The following is a 19,275-nucleotide window of genomic DNA, read 5'->3' as shown; positions in this document are numbered from 1 at the left end:
GACCAAGACCTGGGCATGCGCACCCGGATAGGAAACGAACGCACCCGACTTCGGCTTCCTCCTGTCTCCACCCCTCCCGACTCTGGACCGGTCTGGCTGGTTCCGACAGCTGGGGAATTAAGTGTCCCGCCCATCCCCAGCCTGGAGCCGCGCAGGCTCCGCGCCTCCGCCTTGTTCCCTCGCCTCTTACAGCTCCTACGAGTGAAAACCGCTACAAAGGGCTTGAATGAAACATGTGTGGGTTTAGTGAGTCGTAAACCACCAGGGGATCCCGTCTTCCCACAAACCAGCGGCTCTCAGAGGAGGCAGAGAAAGGGAGGAGGCCAGGAGCTGAGCGCTGGGTCTCGCCGGCGCGCGCAGCGGCTGGAGCGGCGGGGAGAGGCCGGGCCACCCACCCCCTTCCCGGCCATGCACCGCCTCGCCCGCGGCGGTTCCAGGCACCACCTTCTCCGCCCCGGCTGCGCCCGCTTTCGCAGCAACAAGCTCCTGCGGCCACAGGCGCGGTCCACAGAGGAGCAGGGCCCGCCCTCTCCAGCCCCATCGCCGACTCCCTTCTCCGCGGGGACACGCACCCAGCCGCCCCCCGGTCAACTTTGAGCAGGAGAAGCAACTTTGACAGTGGTCGCGGGTTTCGAACTCCGCTCCTCGGCAGCTGCAGCCTCCCAAGTCGCTGGGGCTAGGTGGGGCGAGAGTTTCCCAAGCGCATCAGCGCTGCGTCTGGCTGTTGGCAACCTGTTTCCAGCAGGTGAGGAGCGGGACTGTGGCTCCTAGTCACCTGAAGAAGGGGAACTTGTTTTTCTTTTTCCTTTAGCGACTTGGGCTTGCTACTGGATAAAGCAGCAGCTAACGGATGTAAATAGAACAGCTATTACCAAGAAGGCAACCACCCAAAGGCAGGGTGGAGCGTGGGGCTTCGTTCGGGCTTCTCCCAGTTGCAACATTGATCAACAGTCTGGTGTTGCTTGCAACTTTTCAAGGTCAGTCACGACCGCGAGCAGCGCTTTCCCTCTCGGAACCCCGGGGATACTCCGCTCTCTCGGGTTGTATTGGGCTGAGGAATGAATAGGATGCCAAGCGAGGAAGGATTGTAGAAGGGGAAGATCGTGACCCCCCAACGCCATCCTCAGCGTACCCCGCGGGATGAGTATGTGACATGTTTCTAACTCTCTGCAGCAACTTCGGCAGCAGGTGTTGGTCCTAAACCCCAGCCGCGGCTGCCCGGTGAGCCCTCACCGAGCCATGCGGGCCGCGCGCGCGCCTCTCGCCGGCACCTGGCGGCTGCTGTTTCTGCTTCTGCTCGAGGTTTCTGCATTTCCTGCGCTCGGGTCAGCCGCGGCGCCCAAGAATGAAACTTGCCTGGGGGGAAGCTGTTCACCTCCGCTGCTCCAGCGTCGCAGCAGGGACACTTGGCGACCGGGAAATTCTGCGGGAGACCTGCTAGCCCTTGCGCCCAGAGGGGAGCAGCGGGAGGCAGCGGTGCGCGCGGCGCCCTCGTGGGAGCTACGGGCTGCGGCGGGTGATGCCCGAGGTGCGGGCGAAGGGGCGGGGGCGTCGGCGTCTGCGGCCGAGCCGCTTGGCACCTGGAGATGGAAGAGTAGCCGGGTTCAGGAGCACCCTGGCATTTTGGGGAGAGGGCACCCTGCGGCTCTCCAACTCTTCCTCCAGACTTCAGAGGAGAAGGAGAAGGATCCCAGAAGCGCTCGCATTTCTGGGCCAAGTCAGGAGCAGAGTGTGAGGAACGACCCCGGAGTCAGCGACCTTTATTACTGGCCAAGGAGAGCCGCGAGACCGCAGGGATCGCACCACGACCCCCCACCCAAGACACTCCATGGACCGTCAGGACACGAAGGGCGGACAATTGCACCCCCTGGCAGGGCGCTAGCCCAGAATGCGTCCTCTGGTGAAGAGGTTTATGATCACGGGGGGCCCCGCCGGGGCAACAGCACCAACAGGCGCTTGCGACTGAAGAACCCCTTCTACCCGCTGACCCAGGAGTCTTACGGAGCTTATGCGGTCATGTGTTTGTCCGTGGTGATCTTTGGGACAGGCATCATTGGCAACCTGGCGGTGATGTGCATCGTGTGTCACAACTACTACATGCGGAGCATCTCCAACTCCCTTTTGGCCAACCTGGCCTTTTGGGACTTTCTCATCATCTTCTTCTGCCTTCCGCTTGTCATCTTCCACGAGCTGACGAAGAAGTGGCTACTGGAGGACTTCTCTTGCAAAATTGTGCCCTATATAGAGGTAATGCATTTCGGGGGTCTCAAACTACTAGTTTTGCCCATTTCCAGGACTTAAAGCATCAAAACTGCTGCTCCATGCACTCACCTGGCTGCTGAACCCCTTAATTTTTTCTCTGGGTCCCTCCACCATATTACCCCCTAATAATTTATGCATGCATATGCATACACACAGCATGCATCTGCTCCAGAATAGGAAATGATTTTGATGTCATAATGTATAGAATTTAAATTTACTGCATAAAATTTAAATTTAAATTTAGATTTTAAAGTTACTTCTGAACATGGTGCTATATATTTCTGATTTAGGCACCTATCAGAGATTCTGTGGTTAATAAACAGCCAGTTCATGGTTGACACTATCAGAACCCAGCAAGAAAAATAAAGCCCCTGTATCCTTTACGTACTAGATTTCTAGTGTTCCAGCATGATTCCCCCCTTGAAGTTATTGTGTTTTTCTTAAATATCAAAATTGGAGTAATATTTTATTCAACAGGGGGAATCTGCCTTGCTTTATTTGTCACTTGGCCTCATAATATATTAATAACCTCCCAAATGAGTTTTAATGTTTTTGGCTGTCTGCTATGCTGTCCTATCTAAATTTATAGGTCATTTGTTCTATCTCTGTTTTTCCCTCTCAATTTCCTAACAGTTTAATGTTTGTTGTATGAATGAGCTTAAGTAAAAGTTAGACTTTTTGCTTAGATATCATTGGCACAGAATTCATTCGACATTCCCTCAGTATAATAGATCTGTCATTTGTTACAGATAGAAGGGATTGGCTGTTTTAAGGGATTTGCTCTAAAACTAGAACATTTCTTAAGAAGAGTTCATATAATAGGTTCCAAACTTTGGAATGAAATCTTTCTCAGTAAATTTTACTGTTTCATCCTACAGTTAGTGTCCTGAGCCTTTATTATGGTAGTTGGAATTTGCTCTTTAAATGGCCTCTCTTTAAACACCAGCTCTTGGAACAGGCCCAAGTGCTTTGTTGCCAGTGGTGTTTTTAGCCAGCTGGTCCTTGATTTTCTCCATTCAGACTGTCCATTTCATTTATGGAAGCAGAAGTAGGGAAACTGTAAATATTCTAGAGTCCCTGATCCTCTCTGGCACCAGGGCCAGTGACACCATGTTCAACATTGTTTCATGGCCTCAAGCAAGGGGATAAGTGAACAGAAAACAGTACCTACTTAGCAGTATCAAGGCAAGAGACAGTAAATTGGACCCTCTGTTACTCTGACAGGGATCAGATGCAGAATTATTTCGTGCTTGCTAAATCAGCTGTTGCTACTTTACCAAGATCCAGGATATCTCTTGTTGCCAAGGTTCAAGTAGCTCCAAAATACCTAATTTACTGGGTACATGGTTCCTTTTTGAATTGCTCAGGAATTAGTATATGTGTCTACCAACTGCCTTTTCAAGGTCGGTTTCAATTGAAGATTTCTCTGTATGAATAATGCAGAATAAACTGACATATGCAAGGAAAACGCAAAAGTAAACTGTAAAGTAAACAGAAGAGTTATCGCCAACAAGAGAGAAGTATATTGGTTTGTTTTATATGTACTGGACATGTAGAGACCTTTATATAGTGGAGAGAAAAACAATAAGGACGATAGAAGAAAGTAATTGGGGAAAGAAAAGGTTTTCCAAAGTTCTTGAAAAAGCTTTAAAAGAAAAAAATCCCACTCAAATTCAGAGAAGAATATAACAACTGTGAAAAACTTAATGAGCACTATGAGTTTTGAGTGATGCAGTTATTATATTTGTGTTTTAATTTTTTTCTCTGAGGTTTGAGAAATATATAGTTATATTTGTATTTCATTTCAGTTTAATTCTCTGCTTTTTGAGGATATATTGTTTTAACCTGTTCTGTTGTTATTAAAAAAAATTATTGCTGTTTTTTTCTTCTTGTATTTTCCCCCCTATCTTTACAACCTTCTCTATTTTTAAATTATTGGTAGTAGACTTTAATTTTCCCAGAGAAGCAAAGATTTGGAAAAAAATTACTTTTTTTCTTGAAAATTATACTATAACATATTTTTATTGCTAGATTAATGAATGAAAATCTTAAGATAGAGTGTCCGTGTCCCTACCTAACCCTACTTTTCTGAAATATTTTAAACCGTTTTAGCGTACTTCGTGAAAGGAATTATTTGACAGTAGCATCAGCTCCATAATTTCTGATGATGAGAGCAAGAAATAAAGGCCAAGTCTCAAAATAAGGCATGTCTACTTCCAGGAGTACCTACTATTTTCATATAAGAGGGATTTAGTGCCTGTTCCATTTCTGGTTCTTTAAAAAAGCAGGCCCTAATGTGGATATTTTCTGGGAGGAAGTTAGGGGTATATACTTAGGCTCAACCCCTGTTAGGGAATAACGGAAGCAGGACTGGGCAGAGGGAGAAGGTGAACTGTGATGCATGTTACAAAGACCTTAGCTGACACCAAAGGGAGCTCTAGGAATCAGAAGTCCTGCAGAGATGTCCTGAACTGAGGCAAGGAAGTCCAAGACTTATGTGCCAAAAGGGACTAGTTGCTGGATACAAGTTGCTTTCAGGAAGGAGACATAACCTTGAGCTGAGTGTATCTCTTTGGTTGAACAGGGATTCAACTAAGAGCTGTCAACCACCAATGGTTCCTACAGTTGGGGGAAATCAGCACTTCATTCCTGAAGAACTTTTGGGAGAGGTAATCTGAGTGGGAAATCACAGCATCCATTAGAGTGGTTTTTGACTTATGTTAAATTAGAATCAGCCAGCGTTCTAAGGCATCCCCTGATTTTAGAGATAAAAGATGAGGTTCAGAGTAGACAAAAGACCCTCCCAATCCTGTGTATCTAATCAGTGGCAATTAGACACTGGTCTCAACATTTCATGTTGATGTTTGCTTATTACACAAATGTCTGTTCACAAATGTGTCCAGTGAGTATTTGTTTGTTTGTTTGTTTTTTCTATCTCTGCTCATTGGCATCTTTCAAGAAAGATTTCTGTATTCACTAGTCAGGACAAAAGTAAATCCAGTAAACTTTATTTGTTATATAATGAAATTTATAGCTTCCTTTGTTCTTAAATTTCATTTTGTTTCTTATATATTGACAGTAAGTTCCAGAACTTGTAGCTCATTAAATATTTCAAAGGTGCAGTAATCTGAGCCAACTATATATTTTAATGTGCAAACCATAATTATTTCAATGATCAAATACATTTTATGTCCTTAAAATCACAAGGTGTTTTAGGTTAGTAAAGGATACTGCACAGATATCACATATATTTTAACTTTCTGTACAATCTCCCCCCGCTCCAAGTCTTTTCTCTCACAACCACAAGACTTCTAAGAATTCTTTGACACTTTATTTCTTTGTATTATCTAGATTTTGCTTTTACTGTTATATTTTTTACTTTTACTTCTATATTTTTGATGTGTTGGTTATTCTTCCACTTTTTTTCACCATACACCTTCTGATTGATTTATAATGCTTTACCTTTTTTTAATAATTGGTTTTGCCTTTCCAATATTTTTATTAATTCTTTTTTCTTATTTTAAAACTATCCACATTTGATCGTTACTGATCTGGAACAAATTTTCTCCCCCATCTATTGCCTTCTTTTCTATTACACTTCTTTACTTCTACAAGAGTATACATATAATCTTAAGGAGGCAGTGGAATGGGGAAGAATCAGTTTATATAGAAAAATAGGTGTCATTTTTTAAGCAGAAATTGCAGCTCTTTGCAATTTGCAGTCAACTCTTCTCTTTATTTCTATCTGTTGACATAATGGTTGAGAGCACCCAAGTTCCAGGGCATGACTAGAAAGGGAATTTTATCATATTTAATAATTCTATGAGTGGGATTATACTGGTAACTTTTTTTAAGATTTATTTATTTATTTATACGAGCACTGGGTACGGTTGGAAGCGCGAGAGGGTGAGAGAATTCACCAGAGCCAGAGCAGGGAGCAGAACAGGCAGACTGATGAAATACACTGCTGAGGGGAGCAGCGGGCGGGACAGGAGAGGTCTGCGTGCCATGTGGGACTCTCGCTGGCGGCGGGGGATCGAACTGGCGCTGCAGAGGCTGCGGGCAGCTTCGCAACCCAGCACTCAACTGCTGCGCCACTGGGGAGGCCCTATACTAGTAACTCTTATAGTTAATCCCTTCTCCTTTTCTAGTCTAGGATTATGATGTCTTTGTCACTCAGTGATAATTCTCGTTAGGATCAAGGGCATATGGAATAGCAGAAAAGGGGAGATGGAGAAAGAAAGGAATCTGAGTGGATGGCACCATCCTATAGAAGCATCATAGTCACCAGAGGCAAAAAAAAAAAAAAAATACTGAAAGCAATCACTCTGTGAAGTGCAATGGGAGAAGGGGGGAATCCCAACACACCATTCCCTTAGAGGTATAGGAAGTGGTAATTTATACAACTGAAATATCTTGCTCATTATTTGCTGGAAACCAATCAGAGCCAGTGTATCATCTTAGCCTGATCCACTGTTTAATATTTATTTCTGTTTGGATGTGAAGTGGAGGTTTTGAATCATATAGATTCCATCTTAGTTTAAAGAACTCTCCCCCTTAGTTTTCCTGGGACACAAGATTCCTGTAGAAGAATAGAAGATGGGTTTATCTTTTTTGATTGCTGAATAATATTCCATTGTGTATATATACCACATCTTCTTGATCCAGTCATCTATTTTTGGGCAGAGAGGGGGTGGGGGAAGCATATATTGTTTAAAAATAAAAAAATAATAATAAAAGAATGGAAGATGGATAAAAGAAATGCATCTCATGAGGGTTTCTGTGCCAGGGATGACTTGTAAAACGTGTAAATCTTTTTTAATGAAAAGGGACAGATTCTCCAATGGTTTTAAGAATAGTGTTTTAAAACTGAGTGAAACAGTTTAGATTGTAGTTATCACTGGCAGGTAAGAAAGGAAAAATATTGAAATTGAACATGCTATTACCATACAGGTATATAATTCTACATATGTAGAATTCTAGAATCTCTACATTCAAGTAATTTTTCATGGCATATGGTATGTTTGAGTAGTAGATTAGCCTTTAAATGGCATCCTGATGGACTTTTAAGTGGAAACATACAGTTTTATGAGCAATTTGAAGATTGCTAATAATGGTGTCTGGGAAAATAGACTCATGACATGAAAACGGTGCTTAACTTAACAAATATTTTATGACTTCCCATTAATCACGTTATAATCATCTTCTACATTCTCTGCAAGTGAAAACATTTAACTAATAACTCCAGCAAAAAGGAAAAAAAAGTTATAGCATGAGCTTTTTTTTATAATTTCATTCATGAATGGTATAAAGTGAGGTTTACTGACTTTGGGTTCCACATAAGAAATAAAACTTTTATGATATTCAAATGTGAAATTCAAATTATTTTCTTAGCTATTGATTGTAATAAGAATGTCGTCATTTTTTTAAAACTGTTGATGAAATATACAGTGGAACGTGGATTTTTCTTTATTTCCTTTCTAGAGATATTAGTTGGCATTCAGTTTTTAAGGATTATGTATAAAGTAGCAGCACCCAATAACTGATGAAAGACCAGTTTGAAGAATTTATTGTTTTCTATAGTTATTTCCCATATATGCCACCTTCCAGTCATTCATTCACTATCCATTCATTAAACATTAGTTGGGTTTTACTTCTATGCTATCTGCTCTGTGCAGAGGGGAGAGGAAAACAAAAGTAAGGGGAAGTGGGGAAAGTCTCCAGAGATGAGTAACAGAGGGTTGCTGCTTTGACTGTTATAGAAAAGTAAAATAATGTTCTAGAGCATGAGACATAGTACATAGAGGTTTAAACTGGCTACCATGGAAGTTCAGGACCGGCCCTGGATTGGGTCTGTGCACAGTTATATTTGGAATCGCTAAAGACAAAGAAATTCAAATGAAAGCTGTGCTGTCTCTAATTCTCTTTCAATCATATCCTTTCTATCAGTCTTCATAAAGGTCATGTTGCCTAGGTGAAAAGTCACACATATTTTAATTTTATGCTTGCTTTTATTTATTTTTTTTTTGTTCTCAATCTTTCCTACAGAAAGGAAGTCCCTAAGAATAATTGGTAAGATAAATTGGTCCATAGGGAAATTCTAGGAATTTCTTTTGAATACAGAATTTTTGTCAATGCTTCAAATAACCATCTCTGTTTTGGAACTATTAGTCCTCATTAGCCATAGGGACATCAAGTAAATCAAAACTTAATTTTTTAACTTAACTGAATGGCTTATTTAACAATGAAGTAGCATTATACTATAATGTGATACATTATAATACAGACATTTAGTTGAGTGATTTTCTACAGGAAATTTCAAAAACATGCCTTTTATATAACCTTAGAGAACCCAGGAAGAATGATTGACAGGGGAGATAATTGAGACTCTTATAGGGTGGGGTGAAGGGAGGCATAAAGAATGGACTTTCCTCACAACTGGGATAATCTCTCAAGGACCCAATAAAAGTGAGAACTTATTGAGTTCCTAAGTGCTGCTAAGGTATCCAGTTATGTCAACAGGAGAAAGGAAGCATATATATCTGCAAAAGTAAAGAAGACCTGAGCTTCTGATCTGCCCAAGGCTCAGTAAGTGAAGGTCTGCCTTGCCCTTTGCTCAAACATGGTCTTTGCAATAATTTTCTGCATTTAATACCTCTTGCGATGTGCTACAACTAGATTTTACAGTATTACTGGAAGCACATGGATCTGTGTCTGAAATGTGGACTGTGGGTGGAGAGAGGTGAAGATTGCCATGCAGAGATTTTGTCTCTGGCCCTGAACTTCTGTTTCCATTCTCCAGTCATCTTTCTATCAATTTACTTCCCAAGAATTGACTTGTGAAGGTCTCATAATTAACTCAACCATGTTGCCAAGACTAACTCTTAAATATCCTAATTAGAATGTTATTCTTTGTGCCAGAAGAGATGATCTCATCTAAAATTGCAAGGTAGAGTTGGGCCTGGTATCGCTGCAACCTCAAATACAGGGTCTTTCTATTTGCAAAGTAGGTGCAGATATTTTCTGTAAATATTCCATAAAAAAGCGGATATAATCACAGTACCAGGCTTGTTCTTAAGACAGAGAATACATTCAGTTGAATCGTTATGATAGTTTCTCGTGTTGTTGGTCATCACACTTGAATGGTGCATGGCATAATGAGACCAAGGTCACTAATTTGATCCCTATTTGGAATGAGTCATTTTCACTATGTCTATGGCTATTCAGGGCTGCATTCTTTACTCCCTGCTTATCACTTCCTACCTTCTGAGCCTTTCCTCCTACTTTTGGGTTCTTCTCCTTCATTCAAGTCTTTCTTACATAGATTAAACACATGTTAACTATTCTTAGCAGCATGTGAGATTCAAAAGTATGTGCCTTTTGTAAGAGGACTGATTGAAGAAAGTGTACTTCCCTAACATAGTACTATGGGTAGAATTTCCATTAAAAGCAGGGAAATTTTGTCTTAAAATGGGGGTTCTCAATGTCATTCAAATCGTAATTACCTAATTACAAATGAATGCAGGCAATCTTAACTTTGTTTTCAGCTTTTAGGTTCACCATCATGCAAATCAGTGGTCATCATGCAAGTCACAGGGAGAATGTGGGAAAATGTGTTACCATTATTCAGAACCTCATCAGAACCCTAAGTGAACAACAGAAATTCAGGTTCTTTAAGATTTAGAGACATCATAATAATATCAAGGATTGTAAACTGGACTGTGGCCTCAGGGGAAATACTACAATTTGAAATGAAATTCTAATTATCTAGAATAAATGTGGAATCTCTAAATTCATTAAGATCTTTTGATTTCAATAGATGAGTTCCAAATTAGGACAAATTATATTAATCTTGTTTCATTTGTCTCTTTATACTATATTGACACAATTACAATTGAATTACAGCATTTCAGACAAATTGTAGCAAAAATATTATTTTTTTAAACAGGAGAGTGTACAGTGAGTGCTAAAGAAGTCAGGAGGAGCAATTGGTGGGAATTCTGTCAAGAGGAGATGATCAAGACAAAAGAAAGATTTTCAGGGTCAAGATTTGCAGGATCAAGATAAGCAGAGATGATACATTGCATTTAAATAGTCTTAATAGTTTGAAAAAAAAATGACCGAATATTCCCAAGCTTAGGCAAGAGAAAGAGAGGCAGAGAATGAAGCAGTAATGACAGTTGATGTCTTCAAAACATTTTTTCCATGACATTAGGAATCACAGATAGATGAAAACACTGGGTATAATTGAAACAAATGGCAATTTATGATATGGAGGTGTGTCAGCTTAAATCTCAGTGATACTGATAAAGGTGAGAAAGCTTGTCTTTGAAGAAGAGTGGCCCCGAGGAGCTTCATTTTATTTTGGTGATGTGTGCTCTAAGGGTTTTTTTTTTTTTTTAAGGTTCACGGCTTGTTTTTTTTTTTTTTTTTTTTTTTTAGATTTATTTATTTATGCATACAAGAGCTGGGGTACAGGCCAGAGATGCAGGGGGTGAGAGGATTCACCAGAGACAGAGTGGGGAACAGAACAAGCAGATTGACCAAAGTACACTGCTGAGGGGAGCAGCGGGCGAGACAGGAGAGGTCCACTGTGCCATGTGGGTTGCTCCCTGGCTGGCCAAGAATCAAACTTGTGCTGCAGTGGCTGCGGATAGCTTCATAGGTTGCATCTTAACCCCTTGTGCTGTCAGGGAAGCCCCATTCTCCTTTCTCTGTTTAGACTTGGAAACACTAATGGAAGTGTGTCATTGCCATAGTATTATGATTTGCATGCACTCTGAAATAAAGACCTTGACAGAGGCCATCTTAATCTCCACAGTCTGGTAAATGGTGGCTCTGATAAACATGCTCTCCTCACTGATGCTCATACAAGTGTCCCTTTCTGGATGAAGTTGCCCTGAAGTATAGCAAGAGTAAGGATTATGGAAAATGGAAGAGAAAGCCAAAAGCTTACAGGCTCAAGCCATTTAGAGTTTCAAAGGAAACTCTACCCTCCTCTCCTCCTGTTTTTTTCCTGACTGATTGTTAGGTCGTAACCACGGACTTACAATAGATTATCATTCATGGCCCAAATGAATGGGTTTTCTTAACAATAACGCCCTTGTTTCGAGGGTTACTTGTATACAAAGGACTGCACACAAATAGATGTACTTATACATCTTTTTGAGGTAAACTGTAAGTTAGGCTACAGTACAGTTGTCATGACTTGGGTCTGGAAATTTTCCTATTTTATAAAAATGGGTGTATTCCAGTTACTTCACTGTTTTTAAGCATGTCGATTCAATTTAGCTTGCAATGGTATCCCCCCCTCCTCATTAGTGCTATCATTGATTTATATCAGAAGTTTTAGCAAAAGATGCTGCTTATTTGGTAAGTATTGTCCCTTAGCAGCTTACTCTCATTCATAGTGGTTTCTTCTTTTATTTTTTTTAGGATTTATCTATCTATTTATTTATACAAGCATTGGGTACAGTCAGAAGTGTGGGAGGGTGAGAGAATTCATCGGAGGCAGAGCAGGGTACAGAACAGGCAGACTGATGAAATACACTGCTGAGGGGGGCAGCGGGCGAGGAGGGAGAGGTCCGTTGCACAATGTGGGACCCTCGCCGGTGGCGGGGGATTGAACAGGCGCTGCAGAGGCTGCAGGCAGCTTTACAGCCCAGCGCTCAACCACTGAGCCTCCGGGGAGGCCCAAGTTTCTTCTTTTGCTGCTGTAGTGGAGCAATAACTAAGACAGAATTTCTATCGATTGCTATTATGCGTAGAATAGCCATGCGTTCTTTCTTCATATCTCTTTGAATGAACAGGGATTGAATGTGGTCCAGAGTGAACATTGTGGCCCAGGTTTATTCATTGTCTGTTAGGACTGAATTAGAAACTTGAACAGTGGAGAGAAGACTTTGGCATTTGAGTTGCCACTTTCCCATGTGACCCCTCAGCTCTGGATCATTGTGTGTGTGTGATGCTGGGAAGCGAAGCTTCAGGTGGCTGCTGTTGCCCAGTGTCTCACTTCTCTGGGCATGACTAGGCCAGTGTTGAAAGGACTTTGCTGTTGTTACTCTGGGATACAAAGAAAAGCAGAACATTGCCATTTGAAAAAAAAAAGTTTTAGGAGTTGTTTATTTTTATTTTTGTATCTATATTTTGATGTCAGTACACTCAACAATGCTCCAGCATCTTATTTTCCTAAATAGTTAAAAATTTCTGCTTCCAGTTTTCTTCTGATATTAATTCTTAAAATTAATATTCTTGTCTATTAAAAGTTTATAGTTCTGCTTTTGTCAATGTTAATTATTCCTCCCACTGCATTTTAATTAATAAGAGTTTGCATTTCACTCATTTCATCTCTCAGCGTGTTGATTCAAAGAACTCCTCATTTAAGCCAATGCTTAACAGACTCCCAAGAGCATATTTCATAGTGATATTGAATTTTGGCCATCAGATATGGTCATTTAATGTAGGCGATCCAGCATTCATGATACAGTTTTATAATTTCATATAATTGCACCATTCATCTTGGTAGAATTTCTAATAAGCTCTATCTAAACAAATATATTTAAAAATTGTGATGGACATCTTTTCATGTTACCCCAGCATTTAGCAATTTTAATTACATGGGTAGATTTCATATTTGAGTAAGCAGAAATTAGCCTACTCCCCATTATCCAGATGATTTTTATCAGTTAATTTCTGAGGTATGCAGTTAATTCCTTACAGATGATAAAGCTTTCTGTATATGACTTGGGAAAGTGCTGAGCAGGGCATCAGTACTTTTCTTACTCTTTCACATGATAAAATCTGGTGCATAAGTGAATTTACAGAAACTTACCTGAAGTAATAACACTGCAGCAGTGGCACAGGAGGGAGCAGATAGGGGATGTCTAAGACTGACACTTGGGCTGCAGTTGCTATTGGCAACTGACTGAAAAGGTTCTCTGCTCTGGGGGCAGTGACTTCTCACATCTTCTTCAACAACTCTCTGTGGATCTTGTGAGCTTCCTGAACCATTTGTCATGTTTCAGGAGTAAGGTATTGTGGAGATTACCTTCAGGGAGAAGTAGATTTTGAAAACAGGAACCTATATGCAGGAACTTCTTGAAATTTGTGGATGAAAGCTGGGGAAAGTTCCCTTATTTGCCAAGAGGACTACAGATCAAATAGGTTTGAGGTTTTCAATAATAATCGTTAGCGAATGTGGCTGGAGAACTCAGCATCTTGAAATAAAATACAATGTGGAAGAACTTGTGAATGAAAAGTTTAAACACACGTAAATCTTGCTTTAAGTTTGTCCTAACATTTATTATCTGGTGAGATAAAATATAGAACTTAGATAATATTTTTTTTTTCCAAAGTGGTCAACATCTTCTAATTAAAGTGGATGTGCAGGGCCTCCCTGGTGGCGCAGCGGGTTGAGCGCAGTGCTGTGAAGCTGTCCGCAGCCTCTGCAGTGCAGGTTCAATCTGGGCCAGTGGGCGAGAATCCCACATGGTGTGGCAGACCTCTCCTGTCTCACCTGTTGCTCCCCTCAGTAGTGTATTTCTGTCGTCTGCCTGTTCTGCTCCCTGCTCTGTCTCTGGTGAATCCTCTCACCCTCCCGCGCCTCTGGCCTATACCCCAGCTCTTGTATAAAAATAAATAAATCTTTTTTTTTTTAAAAAAGTGGATGTGCAGCACAGCTGATCCCATCTAAGGAGAGGGAAGCTCACACACCCATCTTGACACATGCTATTACCTCTCCTGAAATGCTTTCCAACTTTGAGATAAGTATGCAAATGGTGACTGTTGTGATAATTGTCTAAATCTCCAGATTGAAAATTGGAGAGATGAATAGAGGAGAAGATGCTATCTCGTGAGTGTTGGGTGTTCTCTAGAAGTAATGACAGAAAATTGCCAACCAAGTAGATAATTCAAGCCTTGAAGAGACTGCCTCTCCTCAGAGTCTCTAGTATTTTACATCACTGAGTTTTTCTTTTTATAGAAATGTTATCCATAATTTAAAAAGAAGGCACAGCACAAACATTCGTGCTTTGTGTTTGTGGACTGACTCACGATACACAGTGACAGGGAAACATGCATCGAGATTTGCTTTTGTGATGCCTGCACAGAAAGCCTTGCTGAGGACTTGTGCATATTTGATAATTTGATAATTTTATTTTTTGCTTATACAAATGAATCAAAACATTTAAAAACATACATATATATGTATGTGAAGTTTCAAAATCTACAACATAAAATACTATCATTTTATGATAGTAAACATTAATTCTGTTTGATGTACTTTTAGAAAATGGCCTTTCCAAAGACATCAATAGTTGCACAGTATGGGCCTCAGGTTTATATAATTATGTTGTGTCTTCAGCATAGGTGCAAAATAAATTTTCACCGAAGAGAACTCATTCATTTGAAAGATAATTCTAAAAGGGTGGATATGAAGATGACTTTTTGGGGTTAGCCATTAGATTAATAGTTCTTATTCTGGTATTTATGTGAAACATTCTGAAGTTTTTTGTCCAGCAAGAATTATGGCTATAGGCTCATCCATGACTTCATGATCTGAACTGATACAGACCTTTGTGAGGGATATTTTTTTCTTCATTTCTGCTTTTTTACACAGCTAGCCCCTCACTATGTTTCATTTTCAGAATGTCTCCATTAATAAGTCAGAGTATGAATGCAATGTCCTTATTTTCCTGTTGGAATCAGTAGACACTGACTGATGTGTAGTGTGTAAGAGGAGAGAACATTTGATATTGGAACTCTGATAGAATTCAAAAGGCAAGTTGCCATAGTTCTGGGGAAAGTGACAGCTTGAATGTGGTAGATAAACAACTACTGTTTTGAGTGCTAAAATTGTTATGACAAATGGCTTTTCTTTTGTCAACATGATCCTTTTGAGTTTTAAATAATTAGACATTAATGTTAGAAATGTATGTTTTTTCCTTGCCTCTTTACCAAGGAGTGACCTATAGCTGTACTTCTTAAACATTCCCACTAGCAGGTGGTGGAAAATGAACACACATATCTGGGTGTCTGTGAAACAGCCCAAAGCAGCCCATCGACATAGGGAGCTCTCTTTTTGGGTCCTGTCTTATCCTAAACATCACGAACATTTTGCCTTCTATTCATTTTCCTTGTTCAAAATAAGTAAAGGTAACTTTTTTTGATTTTTGTTTTTTAAAGATTTATTTATTGATGTATACAAGAACTGGGGTACAGGCCAGAGGTGTGGAGGGTGAGAGGACTCACCAGAGACAGAGCAGGGAACAGAACAGCCAGATTGACTTAAATACACTGCTGAGGGGAGCAGCGGGCGAGTCAGGAGAGGTCTGCTATGCCCTGTGGGTAACTCCCTGGCCAGGGATCAAACTCATGCTGCAGTGGCTGCGGATAGCTTCACAGGTTGCTCTTAACCCCTTGAGCCACCAGGGAGGCCCCTGCATCCTGTTTTTTAAAGTGAACTCCAGAGGGGTTTGGTATTTGCTTTCATCAAGTATCTAGGATAATTCTGAATGCATGTGTGTGTATGTGTGTGTGTGTGTGTGTGTGTGCGTGAGAGAGAGAGAGAGAGAGAGAGAGAGAGATAAGGTGTTAATTCTTACAGAAGTCCTATGTCAAATTGGGTTCCTGGTTAAAATTTGCTCTTCTTTCTTTCCTTTATTGCCTTAATTACCCCAGATCCAAATCTATTACTCAGACAACTTTCTCCTCTATCTTCTTCCTGCCCTTTTTTTTCAATCACTATTGGAGGAAATCCAAACTAATAAGGGGAAGGTTGGACTTATCCCCACCCACATTGCCTCCACCTTAATTTCCTACTTCTGTGTACAAGGGTGCCTGATCCTATCCTTCAGTTAAAACAAACTGGAAACTATCACCAGGGTTGGCAGATGCTCACAGGCAAACATGCAGCAAAAAGGTGTGTGTATGCATGTGTGTGTGTGGAGGGGGAGTTACTGATCTGATTGGAATTTGTTTTCTCATTCACTTTGCTTATGCAGAATTTTCCTTTCTTGTTTTATGTAAGTATATGCATTTGAAAATAATATTAAACTACTTTGTTGTGCACTTAGGAGAAATTGAAAGAGATGTCTTCTCATCTGGTTTGTTGTAAACAATAAGCCTGTGAATATGTGTTATATATAAGACATACTACTGCTCCATCCTCCTATGGAGAGCATGACCATTCTTTCAGTAATAAAAATGAAGTACACACCACTATCTTTACTGCTTATGTAGATTTCCTCGTGGCTACCATTTTCTTGATGAATGAAATCTTGGGGTCTCTATTCTTATCAATGATAAAATAGTTTTGAACTAGTTGAACTTTTTTATGTTGCTTTTACCACTTTATTCTTTTTTCCTCCAATTTCATTGATTACCAACTATTCATCTTTGGGATGACAACTGCACACCTTTATAAGTACATCTGTTTCATTCACCTTCCACCAAAGACTCAGTGGACTAGCTCATCTTTACAGATCCTTCCATATCTAAAATGTTTGACATCTTTATCCTACACCACTACGGTCCCCTCCACCCCATTTTTATTCTTACAATGATTTCAGCAAAGGTCACCAACCAATTACCCATGCATAGTTCAGGAATTTGTTTTCCATCTTTGCAAACTTCCATCTAGCTTCCATGAAGCATGGCTGCCTTTGCCATGACAGGTGCATTTGCTGTTTTGCAATCTGCTTATAGCTACTCTGTTGACCTCTCAGAGATTATTTAATGTAAACGTATTCTGTGTCCCTTCCCCAGGTTGCGTCTCTCGGAGTCACTACCTTCACCTTATGCGCTCTGTGCATCGACCGCTTCCGTGCGGCCACCAATGTGCAGATGTACTATGAAATGATCGAAAACTGTTCCTCAACAACCGCTAAACTAGCTGTCATCTGGGTTGGTGCTCTCCTCTTGGCACTTCCAGAAGTTGTTCTCCGCCAGCTGAGCAAGGAGGATCTGGGTTTTAGCGGCCGAGCGCCAGCAGAGCGCTGTGTCATCAAGATCTCTCCCGACTTACCGGACACCATCTACGTTTTAGCCCTGACCTATGACAGCGCCAGGCTCTGGTGGTATTTTGGCTGTTACTTCTGCTTGCCCACACTTTTTACCATCACCTGCTCCTTGGTGACTGCAAGGAAAATCCGCAAAGCAGAGAAAGCCTGTAGCCGAGGAAATAAGCGGCAGATCCAGCTGGAAAGTCAGATGAACTGCACAGTAGTGGCTCTGACCATTTTATATGGCTTTTGCATTATTCCAGAAAATATCTGCAACATTGTTACTGCCTACATGGCCACAGGGGTTTCCCAGCAGACAATGGACCTGCTTAATATCATCAGCCAGTTCCTGCTGTTCTTTAAGTCCTGTGTCACCCCTGTGCTTCTTTTCTGTCTTTGCAAACCCTTCAGCCGGGCCTTTATGGAGTGCTGCTGCTGTTGCTGTGACGAGTGCATTCAGAAGTCTTCTACAGTGACCAGCGATGACAATGACAACGAGTATACCACAGAGCTTGAACTCTCACCTTTTAGTACCATACGCCGGGAAATGTCCACGTTTGCATCTGTTGGGACTCACTGCTGAAGGACAGCCATTGGTTTGGTTAGATTTGCTCATTTGTTTGCTTTTCATATCCTGTGAAAGTTTTTACTACCTATTTTTCCTTACTGGGGAAAAATGCAAAACAGAAAAGAGAGAGAGAAATATTAACTACTGTAGAACTGATTTTGCAGATTAATATTTGTGCTTTGAAAAAATGTTTATATTTAGTTATTTAAGAAGTATGAGGAGGCTAATGTTTTAGATCAGTTTATCCGGTATGGTGCTAATATTTTATTTGTAAAAGTTACTGCACCTTAACTTGAGTAATTGCTATTTTTCTTTGTTTTTAAAATATAATCATTGTATATTGATTATAGCCAAGTGATTTTGTAGGCTCTTTTATGTTTAAGTTGTGATTGAAAGTATATTGTATATGGTATCGTGAAATGATTTGTAGTTAAAAAGCTTTCACAAAGTAGCACCAAATAAATTACACTTTATTCTTTAATGTCATTGTCAATCTACTTTTAACCAACATTCAATAAATCCATTAATTGCCTTAAGTACACAATTACTGGTTCTATGCACAATTTAAAATCAGCCTGATTGTTTTAAAATTCTATTTTTCTTTAAGACAGGTAATCACTATGTTAGAAAGCAGTTTTCCTAATAGTACTATTTTATATGCATGATTCATAAAATGACTGTATGCTAAAACAAAACTGTATTTTAATATTAAGACACAAATGTAAAATTACTATCAAATATTTATAAAATATAAATAAATAGCAGGGTAGGAAGAAAGTATCATTTTTATTTTTTAAATTCACCTCTGAACTAGCATATAGAAGATGTAAGTTATCCCATGATTCCCTATAAGTCATTATGTGAATCAAGGACTATAAAACAATGAACTTGTCAACTGATTTCCTCTGGATACTAAGCCTTGAAGCTCTGTGAAGTCTATGTGAAGTGCTCTCAATTTAGACGTGTCTAAATCACATGGCAAAGACAGTGACCTAATAGCATAGTAGTTGTAATGACTCTGTCCCCAGAAAAATCCTACAGGGGAACCCAATTTTCAGGCTGGAAATTGCCTTATACTGCAGGTCAGTTTCTGTACTATTTTGCATAATACCTTCTTTCTTCTGAATTATAACATGACATTATTTAAATCATTAAACTTTAGTGCTGAAAAAATTAAAGACACTTAATCTAGACCGTTCATCTATCAGAGGAAATCTGATTAACAAATGATGATGCCCAAAATTTCTTTTTTGCCCACTCCAGTACTCTTCAAAGGGATTTTTCTGCTACTGTCTGTACTCTCAGGAGTTTGAGGGAGAATAGAAAACAAGGCACCATTGTCTTCTTACTGATCCTTATAGTAGGTCTTTGAAAAACTTCTGCAGGACACCTGAACTAGGTTTTGGCTGCTGAGAAAGTCAACAATAGTGATTTCACAGTTTCTCC

At 40.3% G+C, this 19,275-nt stretch overlaps 1 protein-coding gene across 1 annotated transcript; it reads left to right on the top strand.

Moving 5' to 3' along the window:
* Window positions 1-410: 410 nt before the first annotated feature.
* GPR37 (G protein-coupled receptor 37) lies at window positions 411-18,891 on the top strand. Its single transcript, XM_037512619.2, has 2 exons — window positions 411-2,247; window positions 17,026-18,891. The coding sequence occupies exons 1-2, from the start codon at window positions 1,240-1,242 to the stop codon at window positions 17,842-17,844; spliced, it is 1,827 nt and encodes a 608-aa protein (XP_037368516.1). The 5' UTR covers window positions 411-1,239; the 3' UTR covers window positions 17,845-18,891.
* The last annotated feature ends 384 nt before the right edge of the window (window positions 18,892-19,275 follow it).

The sequence above is a fragment of the Talpa occidentalis genome, unplaced genomic scaffold (assembly GCF_014898055.3).
Source record: "Talpa occidentalis isolate TD23 unplaced genomic scaffold, MPIMG_talOcc4v2.1, whole genome shotgun sequence".
In the NCBI taxonomy this organism is placed as follows: domain Eukaryota; kingdom Metazoa; phylum Chordata; class Mammalia; order Eulipotyphla; family Talpidae; genus Talpa; species Talpa occidentalis.
This window is presented reverse-complemented; position numbering and strand designations above follow the sequence as displayed.

What these genes read in the sequence shown, in the direction of transcription:
- GPR37 (XM_037512619.2), top strand. Translation starts at nt 1,240, where the DNA reads ATGCGGGCCGCGCGCGCGCCTCTCGCCGGCACCTGGCGGCTGCTGTTT. An exon ending in AAATTGTGCCCTATATAGAG is followed by an intron (nt 2,248 to 17,025) that starts GTAATGCATTTC and finishes TCCCTTCCCCAG; the next exon opens with GTTGCGTCTCTCGGAGTCAC.